The following is an 18819-nucleotide window of genomic DNA, read 5'->3' on the forward strand; positions in this document are numbered from 1 at the left end:
CGCCCATATAGTATTTTCCGATGGCGAAAGTAAATAAATTAATTAAAAATATTTTAGACACTTATTGATCATCATGTGATAAATTCTGATTTATTTTTTCTCGTTATTTTGGACAAAATTTTAATGTCAGATCTTGTGTAAATAAACTCAGTAAGTTCTCACGTACAATAAAATGTTCACGACAATATATAATGAGATCTGAATGCAAGAGGTATTGTTAAACAGAACTTTATTATCCAAGCAAATTTACTAAAAAAGTTAAAGAACTATCCTGTACATTTTTATTTCAGAACTATCATTTATATTTAATATCATAATGGAAAGAACTATACTTTAGATTTTAGATTAGAACTATCTTAGAATGACAAGAACTATCCTTTACGTTTGCTATTAGAATGGCCTATGAAATTCCCAGCTTTCATTTTGTAAATGAAAATTCTTCTTATATTCAGTTCTTCCCTGTAAATTTTACAGGAAGTCTAACTTAAAAAACTGACAGGCCTTTGGCCGGAAAAAGATCTAGAACAAAGCAAAACCAAAAATAAAATAAAAATAAAAACAAGTCTTTCAATTAAAATCAGTAAAGACAGGATTGCAGGCGTAGAAATTTTATCGGAGACAGACACGCATTCAGTTCTTCTAGTTTTGCTCTCAAATGTATAATTAAATGTCTGAATTGAATCAACGTTGACATCGTGGTATTTTATTTTAAAGCAGACATGTTTGATTTAGAACGCAACAAAACTAACATCTATTAACATCGGAACATTACGACAATAATCAAAGGCAGTCCGGATGCATGCATGATTTTTGATGTTTTCGTTTTAATTTTCATATCATTTAATTATACTGTTTTTTCTCCGTAACCAAATCTTTGGGGATATTTTATATAGTAAGTAAAATAAATAAAGTTAATGATGTATTCAGGTACCCGCAGGTGCACGGAGGTTATATGCCTGCCACATAAATATGATCGTGTTATATAGGGGTAGCCAACCATTTTTTTTTTGCAAAATAACTTGAAAGAGGATTACCCCCTGCCCCTTTTCATTGAGATATTTGCTGATATGCAAATATTCACCCGAGACTTATGAAATACCGGGTTTTCATTTTCTTGAGAAAACAATGTAGTGTTTGTTTCTAAACTAGTTTTCATACTTTAAAACATCCCATTTTCGCTTCGTTACTGTAATAGTTTTCAGTGGTAATGAAATTGACGCTAAACATTTACCCGAGACCCTGATTTATTCGTCTGTGAAGAAAGTCTCATATTTTTCCTTTTTCTTGAATATCACATTACAAAATAGAAATACGAAAACCTACTCGTTTATTAAGTACTGTTGTGTTAGTGTACTGTATCAATTTCCGTCTTTACATTCATAACAACGGAATAACTTGTTCATTAAAACATCTGGATATCATTTAAAAGCATGTGACTCATCTGGCACAGTGGTGTAAAATGAGGTTTTAGTGCCGTTCTAAACAGTAGAAAATCTGTCTTCAAAAATAAACTATTAAATTGTTACACGATGGCATATACCGGAGACTATAAATACGATAAAACAAGGCGATTTTTTGCTTTCAGAAAAGTCTGAAAACAAAAACATGTATTCATACATTATCTAATGTTTATTTGAAATACCGGATTTGTTTTTTCTTTAGTGTTTAGAAAAGTATAAAATAAAATAAATATCTTCGCCTCTTGAACTGTCACAATGTATCTTTTGCAAAAAAAAACATAACGCATGTCTTTATATTTCTCTTTTATAATATAAAACATATCTTAATGTCAATTAAATTTATGTTGCGTAAAAAGATGACGTCATTATAAAAAGAAAATGGTTTTCAAAATCCCCTTTATATATCTAGTTCTTACTATACAATTATAAACATAAAAGAAATCGACCATTTGTCGTACATTGATCATATGGACGTTCGTTAAACTCGTCACAAAAACATTTATGACGCTTGCCTTTTAATATTTCCTGTAAGCGTTTAATTTAAGTCTAAAGTAAATGACAAATGATGTAAGATGCTTTTAGTCGAATCTTATCTAATGTTCTTATAAAATGAACGTTAAAATGACGTTTCCACATAAATGAGTTGGTAATCTTATTCATTCTCTAATGTCAGTAAGCTATTTGAATAAGCCATTTAAACGCGAATTTTATCCATGGAATTTAACCATTCTCTGATCGTTTCAGCTTATGATAAATAGCAGCTGTTGTTGTGAACGAAATTAGGAAAGAAACGAATTGAAAAATAGCATGATATATTCTATGAGTTAGATACAACACAATATTTGTAAGTCTGTCTTTATGATTTTAAAATTAATAATGTCTTCATGGTATATGAATCATAACCAACAATGGTTTTGTAACCGAAGTCAATCATAACCAGACAGAGTGTAGATTCCTTAACGTCTGTTTTTTAAATGTGTGACCGCTTATATTTTTTTTTGTTTAAATCGTTTATGTATTTTATTTTATTAAATCAAATATCTCAAACGTTCACAAACCCTATCCGTTAAAGCAAACAGTACGAATTAAGATCACGTACGTAATTGTTCATGGAAGGACTAAATTAAATCAAACCGTATTTATGCCCAAAACATTAACTATCGTCTTTCATCCGGCGTTTTGTATGCTTCCTTTTCCTTTTATTTCCTTTTGTGCTTTTTTCTAATAGGTCCAGGAAATTAAACTTATTAATAACCAGACAGAGTGTAGATTCCTAAACGTCTGTTTTTTAATTATGTGACCGCTTGTATTTTTTTTAAATCGTTTATGTGCTTTACTTATAATTATATTAACTTTAATGTTAATTAATTAAGAAAATGTGCATACTATGATTCTATATTTAATATTGTCTTGAAATTACGACATTAATTTAATTTCTGTCCATTAATAAAACTTTACATAGGTCCGCCAAAAGTCATCACACAGAAAATTGGTAGCAGTATCCTGAATCTTATTTCAATGCCATTGACATTTAATCAATTTTCTCCTCGGAAACAATAATTATATTGATCTCGTCTCTAGAATTATCAAATCAGATGTGTTGCTTTTATAGATTTAATTACAACTTTAGAATGTTATGTTTGATGACGTTTTCAGGAAAAATACCTTTTGTTATTTGTCTTTCAAACTAAACGCATGTGCTATTTAATTAGCATGTTGAATTTATGTGTTTTCAAAATTCCTAAACTCTACAAATCACACACATATAGGTCCGTTATTAAATTATTCATAACTATATACAATCAAACTTAAATGCATCTTTCTTTTATAAAAAAAATATTAATTCATGGATAACAGATAAAATGATGGAAAACCAGTACTGAAAAGTTAATTTTACGATTTCGAGAACAAACATGGCGTTTTCCATAAAGCCGACAGATAAACTGGCAAAAAAAACTTGCCCATTAAAAGTGTGTCTTTTCCGTGTATTGTTTCAAATTACTTCAAACATTTTTTAACATTAAAATAAACAATTTGTTTTACTTCCACGGACAACGTTTTTTGATACTTCGTCTAAAGCCTATGTGTAAAGAACTGTTTGACTGCATGACTAAAATAGCTTTCTTGATAAATCCGAATCACGATGAAGCGAAACAAATATAGTGGTCAAAAGTGGTCATCAGATCTAAATGTAAAACATAATTAGCTCTGAACTTAAGTCAGGTTGTAATGATCAACTGATATACAAGTAAACTATAACTTCGAAAATGCCATATTTCTTATGTTAAGTAACATTTTTGTTTTCTAACATTATAAATTATAATGCTTAACCGATCATACACTAAGCCAGCATCTATTACTTTATTTTTCAACTAATCAAAACTAAACAAGTAAACTTTTTAAAATCGAGTAGAAGATGTTTTATTTAAATAAAATATTTAAGCTACTTTTTGATGTTCTGACAAACTCCAGGAATGAATGTAAAGTGTAAGAATTAAACTGCAAGAATCAGAAATCATTGGACTTTATTCAATATAAACAAAAGTCTTCATAGTTTATATTTTGAATGTTGGCATATGGTAAATATCTTAATAAAACGTGTGTCTGTGTACAAACACAAAAGTCATTGTTTCTCCTTAAGCTACAATTGTCCGTTTTTGTGTTTAAATTATAATAATCATTGTAAATCATATATCAAAGTTTACTTTAAAACAAAACTTAATGGAGTGCCTTGCAGTTTTATGAAAGTCGCAACGTTAGCAAGAACTTTTGACATCATCTGACAAAAGTTCAATACAATAATTATTGATTTTATGGAAACTGACTTGTCAAGAACTGACTGAACAGAAGTTAGAAATTAAGCAATTTTATAAACAAGACAGTTATATTTTTTTATAAATGACTAAACAATATTTTTTTTATCTAAATTTTTAAACGATTCTGAAACGAAACAAAAAATCAAAAATGAAAATTTAATTTTTGACTTAATTCTAAGCTGTTCATGATGAATACATTAATAAAATAATTTGATGTTGTTACGATTTTTCCATAAATACGTATGGACTTTCTATGCATACATGTATCAGGTAAATTATCAACGCCAATAAAACTAGATGCATTATAAAAAATATTTTTGATACGATCGTACAATAAGCCAGCATCTGTTACTTTATTTTTCAACTAATCAAAACTAAACAAGTAAACTTTTTAAAATCGAGTAGAAGATGTTTTATTTAAATAAAATATTTAAGCTACTTTTTGATGTTCTGACAAACTCCAGGAATGAATGTAAAGTGTAAGAATTAAACTGCAAGAATCAGAAATCATTGGACTTTATTCAATATAAACAAAAGTAATCATAGTTTATATTTTGAATGTTGGCATATGGTAAATATCTTAATAAAACGTATGTCTGCATAAAAACACAAAAGTCATTGTTTTTCCTTAAGCTACAATTGTCCGTTTTTGTGTTCAAATTATAATAATCATTGTAAATCAGATATCAAAGTTTATTTTAAAACAAAACTTAATGGAGTGTCTTGCCGTTTTTTTGAAAGTCGCAACGTTAGCAAGAACTTTTGACATCATCTGACAAAAGTTCAATACAACAATTATTGATTTTATGGAAACTAACTTGTCAAGAACTGACTGAACAGAAGTTAGAAATTAAGCAATTTTATACACAAGACAGTTATATTTTTTTATAAATGACTAAACAATATTTTTTTTTATCTAAATTTTAAAACGATTCTGAAACGAAACAAAAAATCAAAAATGAAAATTTAATTTTTGACTTAATTCTAAGCTGTTCATGATGAATACATTAATCAAATAATTCGATGTTGTTACGATTTTCCATAAATACGTATGGACTGTCTGTGCATACATGTATCAGGTAAATTATCAACGCCAATAAAACTAGATGCATTATAAAAAATATTTTTGATAGGAAATAAGATACATATACATAAAAAGATATTTGAAAACACATTGTGAAAGTGATCACAAAAAGGCTAGGTCTATAAAGCTATGATATCCATAACAACAGTTGAAACATTCAGTTCAACGCCAAGGGCATGAGGTACAGAGTATGACAATGTCCTAAACGTGTACATCAACAAGCTGTCACGTGACGATACACATTGGTCAGGTGATTCCTTAAGAACTTTTGCATTACACCTAAGAACTTGTGCAACATTTCTGAAAAACAATAAGATAAACTTAGATTAAATTGCATCATAATTTGATTATCAGATCACAAGTTGCATTTTGATATTAACATAATAGATATCAACATTTATGTTTCCACCTCTAGTCATTTTTACGATAGGAGAAACGTATTTTGGCAATATGTTCAATACTATCACAAAAACGATGTCATTTTAAAGAAAGCACATAGAAAGTATTGTCATCGTTCTTCAAATAACACAGCAGTTTATAGTATTTTCATAAATTTACCTAACATGCTAGCTTAGTGAACAAAGACTTAATTTTAACTTGATTAGGTAGGAAGCTTTAATTTATAGACAATCTCAAATACGTTTCTGTAAGACAACTGTAACGGCAATAAATGTAAAGCTTCAAAGCAACAGCGGTTTGTCCGTCACAAGGTCAGCAAACCTGACACCTCAACCAACGGGCCAGGCCCTCGCAGAATTTAGTTTAATATTCGTATATAAATTAAAAATATCATTATCCGCAAGTAGCAAATAATAATTGCACAACACTAGAAAATTAATTATAACATTTGGAAAATGTGGTCATCAACTATATTATAAAAATAACACATGTCTTTCGGGGTTATATTGCATATTAGCAACCTGAGAACTGAAATGATAACCAACTTTTGAATACAGTAAAACATTTTTATATTGTAATAAGTTTATGTGAGCAGAGCGGCCAGGGGAGAAAACTAATACGAGTCTATATAGGTTATTCGCCCCTAGGGAATATTGCAAATAATATTGACCGGGTGATATTTATTTCCACGATGAAAGATCGAAATAACACCATGTGACGTCACATTAGGCAATTATATAGTAAAAAGGTAAAAATGCTTACGTGAAGTACAATAACAGCATTACACATGTAACATGATATTTTACCTCATCATTTCCTCTACACCATCTTCAATACCGACATCATAATCAATTTCAGGCACGTTGTTCTCGCACGTCTCAATAATGTCTAATGCATAATCTTCACACTTTGTATCATAGGTGAACGTTTCAGGGATAACTTAAACATATTAGTATGCTATATTTACCAAACTTTTTTTTTACATTTCAGTGAAAATATTTGTATGACTGAGGAACAAGAAAGCGTTTTGGTATATCAGATTAATATGTTGGCTTTAAAAGTGATATACCTAAAGCTAAGAAAAATACTTAATTTTTTTTTATTTTAAAATATTAAGATATTAAATCGGATAGCTTACAGATTTACAAAAATATTTTGAAAAACCCTTACGAGATTCAGACTCTTCTTTGATTCTTCCATTTTCGCATAAACCTCCTGTAGTTTTAACTAAAGAGTGAATTTGATCTCGGTTGCTACAATGTAAAGCTTTTCCATCTGTGCACGTTGATGCTGAATCGAGAACACTGTAATTCAAAGTATATACTTGATTGTGTATTATTAATTGTATCATAGTTTGGAAACCTTTTAATTGAAAATATGTTCGAATACAATCGTATACCCATAACTGGACTGCTGATATTAGAAACCCACACTCCAGTGATCGCACTGTCCGTCGGGGATAACAAAATAGATCATGCTCGTTGAATGGCTACATTTTTGTGGGGTTTACGTTTTGTGATGACAAGGAAAGTGCGTTCAGTTTTGCCTATGATATAAAAAAGAAAGAACATCAAACCACTTTGCAATCTGATTTATACTCGCGGCTACTACCTCTTCTAAAAAGCAGATACATGTAGCCTCTTGTTTCGATGTTCTTTCTATAACTTATCAATATGATGATACAAACGTAGATACCATTATATTCCTATTCAATCAGGCTACACTAACGAAGACATGATAAAAGTATCATATCGATACATTTTCTGTTAAACCACTATTACAATGGAGCATGCGGCAAAGTTTATTTTTTAAATTATTATTACGCCCGCTATTTGCTTTAGAAAATATTTTATTTTGCTACTGTCTATAAAGCCCTGCCGGATAAACTTATCTATCTCCAGTCATTACGTCACATGATGACGTCACATGTTTAGCAGCAAAACAAAACTGCGTATAGTTGCTATTCTATCGGGGACACCATTTCAATATTCTAAAAACATGATAAAAAGCAGGATAAATCAAATACATGGTTGCAGTCGGGATGGAGAAGGTTTATTCGGTTCGCTGCGAAAGTGAATCTTGGCTCGCTAAAGCTCGCCAAGATACACTTTCTCGCTCACCGGATAAACCTTCTCCATCCCGACATCAATTCCATGTATTTTTTATGTTTCTTAAGCCGCCTTGGGTATTAAACAATTCTTATACTGATAGAATGAAATTAAAACTCATACGCTGATAGAAATTAAAACAGGAACAAATAACATTTTTTAAGGATCACCAATGCAATGTAGAATTAAGTTCAAAATTTAAAGAAACAACTCTTAGTTAGTGTCGTTTAAGGAAAATATAGAAATAAAAGCATTAAATAAAGAATATGTATCAAAATAGAATAACATGAAGGAGTTAAGAAGGCAGTAAAAACGCGGTCAAATACTGCGTATATTTTACAGCACGTAACTTTAAAATGCTCGGATACATAGCACGAAATCAATGCAATTTTGGCCCTAACTTAAAGTAAATTGCTGAATGTTACCTGCACCAATAGTTTACTACTTGTAATAAATCTTGTTTATTCAGAATATCCTTTTGGTTGATGTGTGACAATTGTTGGAATGTATATCTGTTAGTGCCACCGAACATGGACGAAAGCGCACAGCTTGAAAATATCTCGTAAATATCCCGGTATTTATGACAGTTTGCTATATTGTCCTGGCAGAAAACAAAGGGTACTGTCACATTTATAACTGAAAAGGCAAAAAAAATACTATTAACTTAAAGATTAAATAAATTGGTTAATGAATTATGAATTAAAACAGTGTTCAAAGTAACAGTATCAGAGGTTATAAAGACATTACAAATCATAACAATAATCTGAATAGATATAATTTTGTCTGAAAATGCAAAAGCAAATTGAAAAATATGCAAATTTGAAATTCTTCTTAAATGAATATTATAAGAGAAATATAAAGATTAATTTAACACTTAAATGTTTTTCATTGAAAATTTAAGATACATGTTAAATTGGTTTTACTGTGACATTTACCAATTAGACATGCAAAAAAAATGTTAGTTTGTTGAAAAATAACAATGTGATAAATGGTTTCGAATCGGACTAAATTTCACAGTATATAAATATGTATTAAAAACGGTTCACTTACCATATATGACGAACACAAAAGGATATTTCAGTCTCATCTTTCTACAATATTTTTCCTCCCTAAGCAATATGTGTCCGTTTACTCCTAACAGTTCTGTCTAATAAATTATAAAGTAAGAAATAAAATGATGTTGCCCTTTTAAACAAAAGGCTTCGCTTGAATCACATGGTCAGTAAAAATGCTGAAAAGGTTTCAATGATGATAATGATTCAAAAGGTCAAACAACATTTGTTTAACCACTATCATATATTTAATAGAGTGAGAGAGGGGAGAGTTGGAGAGAGAGAGAGAGGGGGGGAGAGAGAGAGAGAGAGAGAGAGAGAGAGGATGGCTTTTAATAAAATAAAAATTGTACACGCACTTAATAAACCTACCAACAGATGATTCGAAGGGCATCTTATTGATCAATAAATTTTACTGACAAAAAATAATTAAGTCATAGCAACGGATACAAAATTGTTTATTATGACATTTGGACTTACTTTTTGAAAGGGTAGGGGGTAAGAGGTTGTTGTATTTTAGATGTATATTAATTTTGTATTGACTATCAACATATATTTATGCTTAGAGGTTTTTGTATTGTATTGTATTAAATGGAATTTATACTTTTATTCAAATACTATTCATCCTATATATGTACGAGGGCTGTCCAAAAAATTCGTGCACTGCAGTTATTGTCGTGAGAGTTATTGATAGAAAAACATGAATTATATATCACTTGAAGGGGAGATCTGTCTCAATTGAGAAAACAACAGAAAAAAACGTGTAACCGGCATGTCGTGAAAACGAATCGTCATACAGTTACCTTGGTAACGTAATACCGGCGCACGACAAAAAATTGGGTTAGTTCATTACTTTGATGCATCACGGTATTCTTTAAACACTACATATAAACGTTAAAATTCAGGGAAAAATATGTGTACGTATTCCTACCGTCACTAGAAAATTTGACGTCATTTGCCCTATTGTAACGGTCGTAAACAAACATTTGTGTGAGGTCGTCAATATTGTAATTACGTGAAAATGTCAGTCGCTAAACGTCTGGAAATACGGACGATCATTAAAGTTTGTGCAAATATTGGTAAAACACACACAGATACCTACAAAGAACTTAAAAGGGCAAGCGGGGACAAGATCCGTATTACGAAGACTGTTTTTTAATGGCACAAAGGCTCTGTAGAAGGGCGAGAGTCGGTAGACGATGACAACCGGTCAGGCAGACGTCTGTCCGTAATGCCGGACTATGTGACGAGGGTTGTCCAATATATTCGTTCACTGGTGGGATATGTTACATGTCCGTTGCATAAGAACAATAAAAACTACAAAATACTTTGCATCAATCATTCCTCTTTAGACAGTAAAACAAATTATAACATAAAAAGCAAATGCCACTTTACAAGCAACAAATAATTAATACAATTACAGTAATGAACTAACCCAATTTTTGTCGTGCGCCGGTATTACGTTACTAAGGTAACTTAATGACCATTCTTTTACACGACACGCCGGTTAGCCGGCTTTTTCTTTTGTTTTCTTATTTGAGACAGATTTCCCCTTCAATTGATATATAATTCATATGGTTTTATTAAAAACTCTCACGACAATAACTGCAGTGCACGAATTTTTTGGACAACCCTCGTATAATTTACATCCTACGTGTGTATAATTTATATCACCAGTGATAATTCTCAGTTTTATATAAAACACGTTCATCTTCAGTTATAGTCCAAAACAATTCAGGTCATTTATGAGAGATGTATATTAAATTGCTCATCATTATGCGGGAATGATAATTTCATAAAAAAAAACAGAAATACAATACACGCTCAAGGGAATGGTGAAAAACAAGATGGTACAACAGAAGTTCAAATAAAGGTCACGTTTGTCACACGAGAGCGTCACTTTTGTTTCTTTTTTTTCTTTTTCTTTTTGCATGCCACATAAATATTTCATTCTTTATTTTGTATCATAAGCATAATAACTCCGGTTTGCATGGCACTTTAAAACTTTTTATGATTGATATAAAATGATTAGATTGAATAAAAGGGGTATATAAGTCATCAAAGAAAATGTGAACATTACAGCTTTTTTAAATCAATTCTTATTGTATTGACTGATTGACATGAATGTTTTGAAGAAACTATAAATCAAATCATGTATTGATATTAACACAAAACTTTATAAAAATATTTTCATTTGGATAAGCTTAAGTATGAATACTTAACAGTCAATAAAGAAAATACTGTTTTATAAGTAAAAAAATAAAATGCATTCAGACACATTTTCTCTTATTATATATTATTTATTATATATTACATGGTTCCCGAAATAAATCAGAGCACCGTATATAACCGTGTGAACCGAAAGCCGGTTTTCTTATGGTGGCTGCTAAGAATGAAATGCCAACACTACATGTAACTGGTATCCTAGTAATTTATGAATTTCTTAATATGATAATTTTCAAAATATTGATCGTTAACATGTTTTATGTTTTGATTAACTTTAAAGCTCAAATGCCATCAATCTGTATTGTTACATGATTATATGGATAGTGTTGATCTTGAACATATTTCGGAGGCATAACAAGGCGATTTCAATTCTCTGTAAATAAAGTTTGAAAGAAGACAAACATGCATAAAGTTTTCCTTTTATTGAAATGATTTTGTATTTAGACAAAATAATAAAATACGACTGTTTTATTGTCGATGTTTAATAGTGAAGACGGAATAAAACTGTCTATGTTGCAAGACCTTTGTTTTCTGTATATTAATATTACAATTACGTATTTCTTTATATTTCACATTTTTGATAAAACAAAACTTTGTAAAGTCAATGGATCCGTCATTATCAAAGTATCTCCTTTATATACCCAGCTGTGATAAAAGAAATCAATCATTTGTCTCATGGACTTACATTTAACTCGGTCAAAAAAGTAATGACGTTCACCACAGACAAACCTTTTATATATATATGAATAAGATTTTCTATTAACTCCCCACATATAAAACGGCTGTCCCACTCTGTTTATTTATTGAAAATGTTCAGTAGTATAGATACTCGATATGTGGGTTATTGATTACTCGGGTGACGTTTATTATAAAATTTAAAAATCATTTTAGAAACATTGTGAAGTTATCTTAATTTCAACTGAACTCTTGTATTATTTAACTTTTGGTCAAAGATGAGCATTGTATAAGTCTATAAGGTATAACAACTGATGTAAGATGCTTTAAAGTCAAAGAAATAAATCTAAGTGCTCTGATAAAACAAACGTTACAATGACATTTCTACATAAATGAGTTTGTAATCCTCCGATGCCCATAGGCTACTGGAATAAGCCATTAAACTGCACATTTCATCCATGGAATTAAGCATAAGATCGTTTGAACTAATGCTCAAATAACAGCAGTAATTGTGAAAGAAATAAAGTATGACACGGGATAAGATAACCATTGTAAACAGCACAATTATAACAAAATTATTGAAACAATTGTCTTTACAATGTATGTCTTTTGAATCAAAATTAACTGGCGTTTCAACATATACCTTAGCAGGTGTTAATTTAGAAGGCATGTAATTTTTTTACATTGCAACCGTTTTGCCATTTCAACAAATTTAGAAAATCATGAGAAATATGTGTGACACAATTGCTTCTAAACAAGTGGGAGAGTTAAGACTGTAAAATATTTTACCGTCAGTAGAAATTTCGTGTTGATGTAATAAGATATCAAATCATAAAGATACTTAATCAATTTTAAGTTTTGAATTTAAATGCTCGTCGGTCTTACATTGGTAATGACAGATTTCAGTTTTTTGTCTTTTTTAATCGAATTAGAGTTATTTCCATTTCACTACTGTACTGCCGTTAATGTAACTCATTAGTTTATACTTATTAATTTAGTTTGATTGTTGTGGAAGCTATAAACTTATTGTTACACTCTCGAATCCGTTCCTGGAACCAGCAAGTATTAAGCAATGAGTGAAAAGTTCCTTGCTCACAAAAACAGCGGCTTGCCTCTGACGGGTTTTAAACACACGCGGTCAGCAATCCTTAGATTACTAGGTAACTTCTCGGCCACACTGCTTCTTCTAATTCGTTTCGTAAATATATCATCAAACTAATAAAACGTAAATGGCTTTATTATTTAGCACAGTTGTTTTGCTAAGATGCAAGGAGTTTTATGGACTGAATTTTCTTTTCAAAGTAAAGCCATAGTTTGAATCAGTTACTGAATGGGCCAAATTAGATAGTTTCATAAAACAACAAAAGGCATTCAAAATATCTCACAAGACAATATTGTAAGAGAACTTCTCAAATTGTTTCAAGGACATTGAACTTGGCGTTTAATCAATTTTACTCCTCAGAAAACTAATCGTATTACAACGTCCCTTTCTCTCTAAAACTACCAAATCAGATGTTTTTAATTTGATTTTAGAGTATGTGATGAATTTGTAATGGACAATAACAACTGTTTCTTGTATTTCCTAACAAAATGTATTGCTTCATAGCGATGTGTTTGCTTGCGATATGTATATGGTTAACGCTATGTATGCATAGATAACATTCAGTCTTTAAGTTGTATATACAAGAAGAAATGACTTGTATACATATGCTTGTAAATAAAGTGAAGCAAATAATCCATATAATTATGATACTCATTTTTATCTCATGTCTATTCTATCATAATCACCTGTGACAAAATTATAAGCTCAATTGCTCAATTGCAAATACCCTGGCATCTATATAACTGGCCTACGGAGACAACGAGGCCATATAATGAAGTATGATCAGTCTTTATACTGTTGTTTTATCACTTTTAAACTCTTCATATTGAAAAAAACTAAAACTCTCAATGACCAGTATTGTATTCAAAGTAAACCCAAGCTACATATCAACGTTTAGCCTGCTGGCGAAAGATCTACCAAAATAACCATTTAGGACCAAAATGTGTTCGCACATTCGAGTCGTCCGGTCGTAAGTTGTAAGTCTGCTTTAATCATACTGGTTATTCACATTTATTTGTTTTCTCCAGGAGATAAAACAATTGCAATAATATGCTCTGAGTCTATCATGACAACATAATAACGTACATGTTTGTCTTTTCTACAGAGGGAATTGTTTTGTTTTTTCCGAGCTTAAGTGTGCCCTGTGGCAAAGTTTGTTAACAAAATATTTTTGATTAACAAAGGATTTTAAAAACAAGTCTTATTTTAATTTCTGATTCTTTTTAATACTTCAACTGCATGTTTTAAATGGAATGGAAAGATGACTTTCTCGGATCAACAGATGCCTTAGGCGACCTTATCACTTTCAGGCGACAAATATGTTGAAATTTTCAACATTTCTTTAGAAGAAAATAACATAATCATTCAATTTAATTTAACAATTTGATGAGAAAATGTTGCAAAATGTAAAAATGCCAAAAAAATGATATTTTGACTCACTTTCTTAATACTTTATCACAATAACTATGTGAATTGCTAAATCACAAAAGAAGCAAACAATTAATATTTAGGGCAAAGTAGTAATGTTATAAAAGCTGAAACAGGACAACAAAATAAAAAAATAAAAATAAAACAAGATCACTTTTGTGGCTTTTAGTTTGAGACTTTAAGATGAAAATATTTGATACTGGAATAAATATCTGCATTAACACATACATGTGACATAATGAAGTTTGTATTTATGAAAAAAAACATGTTCTGAAAGATTCCAAAATGTACAGTTGCATCTGTAGTGCTTTTTATTATAATTGCCAGTCAAAAATATAAAGTTAAATATCATTCAAAGTTATATCAAGACTCGGTGCTAAGCTATTGTAAATGTGATGTTCATTTGTATAGTGAATTATTACCCCTCACTTTTTTCGAAATGCTAATTTCCCATAGGCCTCTGGGAGTTATTTTTACTGTTAATGCAAGTGTACCACGTGACTAAGAATTTTGTACTGTTACATAGGTAAAAGTATTTTTTAACAGTATAAAATCTGGTCACGTGGTCTATTTTCTAAATAAAATGAAATAAAATGGCCGCCATTTTTTCTCTCGATTCATTCTTATTTTGGACGTTAAACCCCGACAGGACATCAATTTCTTCTCAGGAGTAACTATGACATTCATAAAATTTAGTTGTTCGCATCCTGGTGTGCTTTTCGCGTATAAAATATCTTTTAAAATATATTGTTGAATAGTCAAAAAGTGAACATCCGTTTTCAACGGAAGTAATTGCAATGTAAATAATTATGTGTGAAACTGGAACATGAAGACGATTTAAACATGCAACAAAGGATTATTTAACAATTATAATCAGTGACACGTTACAGATATGGTGGACAGACATAGGATATCATCGTTATTTTTGTCAAAAACCATGCTTAGAATATTCTGGAAACAGAAGGATCAGATTTCACAGATCATAACCGTGTAAATGGGTTAGTGTTTTGTTTTCTAAATTAAACCTAGCTTATTTTATGTTTATGATTTGTAGATATCATCAATTGCTTAAAGAATAAAAGAAAAAGAAAACTTCTCAAGTAGGCCTAAAGTACACTTAAAACTTAAAAGGTAAGGCCAGTTTAGTAATTGTTACTGTTGGTTTATTTTTGTTACAGTTAGATTTAGTTGACAATGTCAGATCATCTCAGTATTATTGTTCTGGGTAATAAAATAAATAAGACATGGGTTTGTGAGTAACAGTAAAAATATCATCCCTCGTAAAAAAAATTTACGGGATGATATTTTTACTGTTACCCACAAACCCATGTGTTACTTATATAAAGTTATACGTCAAAGTTAAAGATGTTTAAAGGCAAAATGTTCGAAAGAGCTCTTTGCAGTTTTCCAAATGGACAATGATTATTTACATTTTTCTTATAATAGTATTTGAAATAAAGTATAAGCATCGGTAATGATGAAAAAGCATCGGTAAAGATGACAGAAATCTTCAATTTTCTTGTAAATTTCATCTTGATATCCCAATCGTTCGAAATGCTTTCATTGAAATCTCCAGTAAAGCACAGCACGAAAAAGAAATGTACAATAGGTCTCTTATTTTTTCTTCTTTTTTTTCTTAATATCAATATCATGTTTTTTAAACTAGTTAGCAATAATTAAAGGTGTAAACTGTTCGCGTCTATGTTCCGTTGACGTATCACTATCACTTTTAAGCAAAATTTGAAAGATGCTAAAATAAACCTTGAGCAGATTGTGCGTTTATCAATAATACCATTTTTAAACAAAAAATTCATGAAATATCAAAGTAAATACCACAAAACCTAACGTGATGCTTTCGAAAAGCGTTTCTGACTTCTTCCCCACAGAACACTGGACCTACAATGGCTACATCTTAGATGTTATAATAATATTAACTACATGGGTACTGTTTCTAACTATACTGGTTATTTACATCTAAGTCTTATTCCAAAGCAAATAATAGGGAAAGCCGTAAAGTTTCTTAATTCATTTTATAACTGCTAGAAATTTGTTTAAAAATCTAAAATACTTTGATAATTTGTTGGTTCTATCTTAATACATGTATCTGAAATATGGCCACTCAAAATCACATAAAAAGAAGTAATCTAAAAATTCACAAACGATTACTAAATGTAAGAACGGATACTTGTTTCGCTTCTGTTTGTGCCTTTTATTTGTAGGCTTGATATTTTGTCATAAACACTCGCCATACATATCGTTTTGTGATTATGTTGTATTTGTACATTCATTGCATGTTAACAAGACGATGAACATTTGTATAATTCTAGAAAATAAAAGTTATGTTATGTTCGTTAAAAGGCGGTCGTTTTATGTTATAATCAATTATTCATGATACTTTATTTGAACGTTCTAACAAACTGCAGGAAAGCATGTGACTGCAAGAATCATATATCAACGAATCCTATTGATTATACACTTAGATAATTATAGTTTATATCTTGAATATTGGCATATGGTAAATGTCGTGATGGAACATTTGTCTGCTTTACAACAAAACCGTGAGCTTAACTTGTAAATGGTTACGTTCAAAATATGTCAATCAATTTTTTGCAATTTGAAAACTTTTCTTATGGCATCGCAAAATTTGCAATTTTTTATATAAATTCAGGAAAACATCAGTTTGTTTGTTTGTGCAGTGTTGTGCTTGCAGGTTAATTGATGAATACGACGCAAACAGAACAAGAACGCCCCGAAGAAAACTAAAACAATTCTGCCAGCAAGACCATGAAGTAATAATTCAATACTTTTTTATAATAAATATTAAACACATTATAGTTCGTACATTTCATTTTATAGTTAAACTAAGGAAAATGATAAATATTGGTCTTACTTAAAATTAAATAGCTATCTACAAATATTTCATTTTTTGTAGTTATTGTACTAAATAATTAAAAGTTAAAATGTTCATTTGGGTTTTCTTTATTGTATATTTTCGGTGACATCACTATCATCTCTGATTTGTTACATTTTTACATTTGTCTTCTGCTTTTCATTTGTTTGTTGTTTTTGCTGTTGCTGTTGTTTTGTTGTTGATGTTGTGTTTTTATCATTTTGTGTATGTGTGTGTGCGTGGGTGCGTGCGCGTGTGTGTGTGTGTGCGCGCGTGCGTGTGTGTGTGAAACCAATTTAACTTAAAATATGCCATATACATTGTATATAAAAAAAAACGTGTGTTCTGAATTCATATATACCTTTACGAACATGAATAGCGCAATTATGCATTTATCTAATAGTTTCCACCACAATATATCTGTTTTTTACATTTATTGTATATTTCAAAGGAAAATCTACCGACAACTTGGCGTCATGTGTATGCAAAATACGTTTCGAATAGGAATATTTAAATATGTTTTTCAACTTATTGCCTTAAACTGGTGAACGGCAGACTGATAGATAGCCGCTAGAGAAGATAATTTTGACATCATCATTATTAGAATTTCGATATTATATATATTTGCTGGCAGAAATCAAAACATTTATTAGAAAATAAGTGAGATTAAAATATTAAAGCATTCCTCAAATTCAATTTCGAAACCCCTTGGTACAAATACATGGTCTGTATCTAAATTTAAATGCTGAAATACATTTTTGAACTTTTGATATCAACATAGTATTATATATGTAAAATTATTTTCTCAGTAAACTCTTACAGGTATTCATGTTCGTACTTACAATACTATAAGTTACAATCACTCTAAGACAATAACGACAGAACATTTTTCTTCTTGTCACTCGTATAATTATTGTGATCAAATGTATACCGAAATCAATAAAAGATAATAACAAGATTAGATAGATAGTTGGAGCTACTTTGCACATACAACATTGGATCATTGCATTATTCAATTAGATAATACTTCCACTAATTATAATATACATATACAACTAAGAAACATTTCTTTTTTATCTATGATTATTGGATCAAGAATACGTTGATTGTTTAGACAATGTTTAAACTATGTCTGTGTATAACCTTTATTATATTGGACAAATGTCTGTTAGAAAAAAAACTTATGGAGAAAAAATTTGGAATTCGAGATACCAAGTTTAATTTGGTATTGGTTTGTAATATATGTAATGAAAAATACAACATCTCTCACACGCCCTAGCAGGAGATAAAACAATTTCATTATCTTAAAATCAATTTATCTTGAAACAATTTCATCATCTTAAAATCAATTAATCCTTAAGGATGCACTAGATGAAGATCATATGAAAGCCTTTTTTTTCGTTCCTTCGTTTGTTTCCTTGTTTGTTTCTTCGTTCTTTTGTTTGTTATTTTTTTGTTTGTTTGTTTCTTCGTTTGTGTGTTTGTTTTTCGGGTTTTGTGGGTGTGTGTTTTGTATTTTATGCCAAGAAATCTAACCTACACATCCTGCCATTTTCTATCACAATGATATGTGACGTGA

At 30.1% G+C, this 18819-nt stretch overlaps 1 protein-coding gene across 1 annotated transcript; it reads right to left on the minus strand.

Moving 5' to 3' along the window:
- Nucleotides 1-5274: 5274 nt before the first annotated feature.
- On the minus strand, nt 5275-8498 carry LOC132756772 (uncharacterized). Its single transcript, XM_060747910.1, has 4 exons — nt 8293-8498; nt 6930-7063; nt 6566-6698; nt 5275-5660 (listed from the first exon to the last, which is right to left on the minus strand). Exons 1-4 carry the CDS (start codon nt 8397-8399, stop codon nt 5480-5482), a joined length of 555 nt encoding a protein of 184 aa, XP_060603893.1. The 5' UTR covers nt 8400-8498; the 3' UTR covers nt 5275-5479.
- Between the last annotated feature and the right edge of the window lie 10321 nt (nt 8499-18819).

Source organism: Ruditapes philippinarum, unplaced genomic scaffold (genome assembly GCF_026571515.1).
Source record: "Ruditapes philippinarum isolate M1 unplaced genomic scaffold, ASM2657151v2 ctg1056_1_1_1_1, whole genome shotgun sequence".
NCBI classification, from domain to species: domain Eukaryota; kingdom Metazoa; phylum Mollusca; class Bivalvia; order Venerida; family Veneridae; genus Ruditapes; species Ruditapes philippinarum.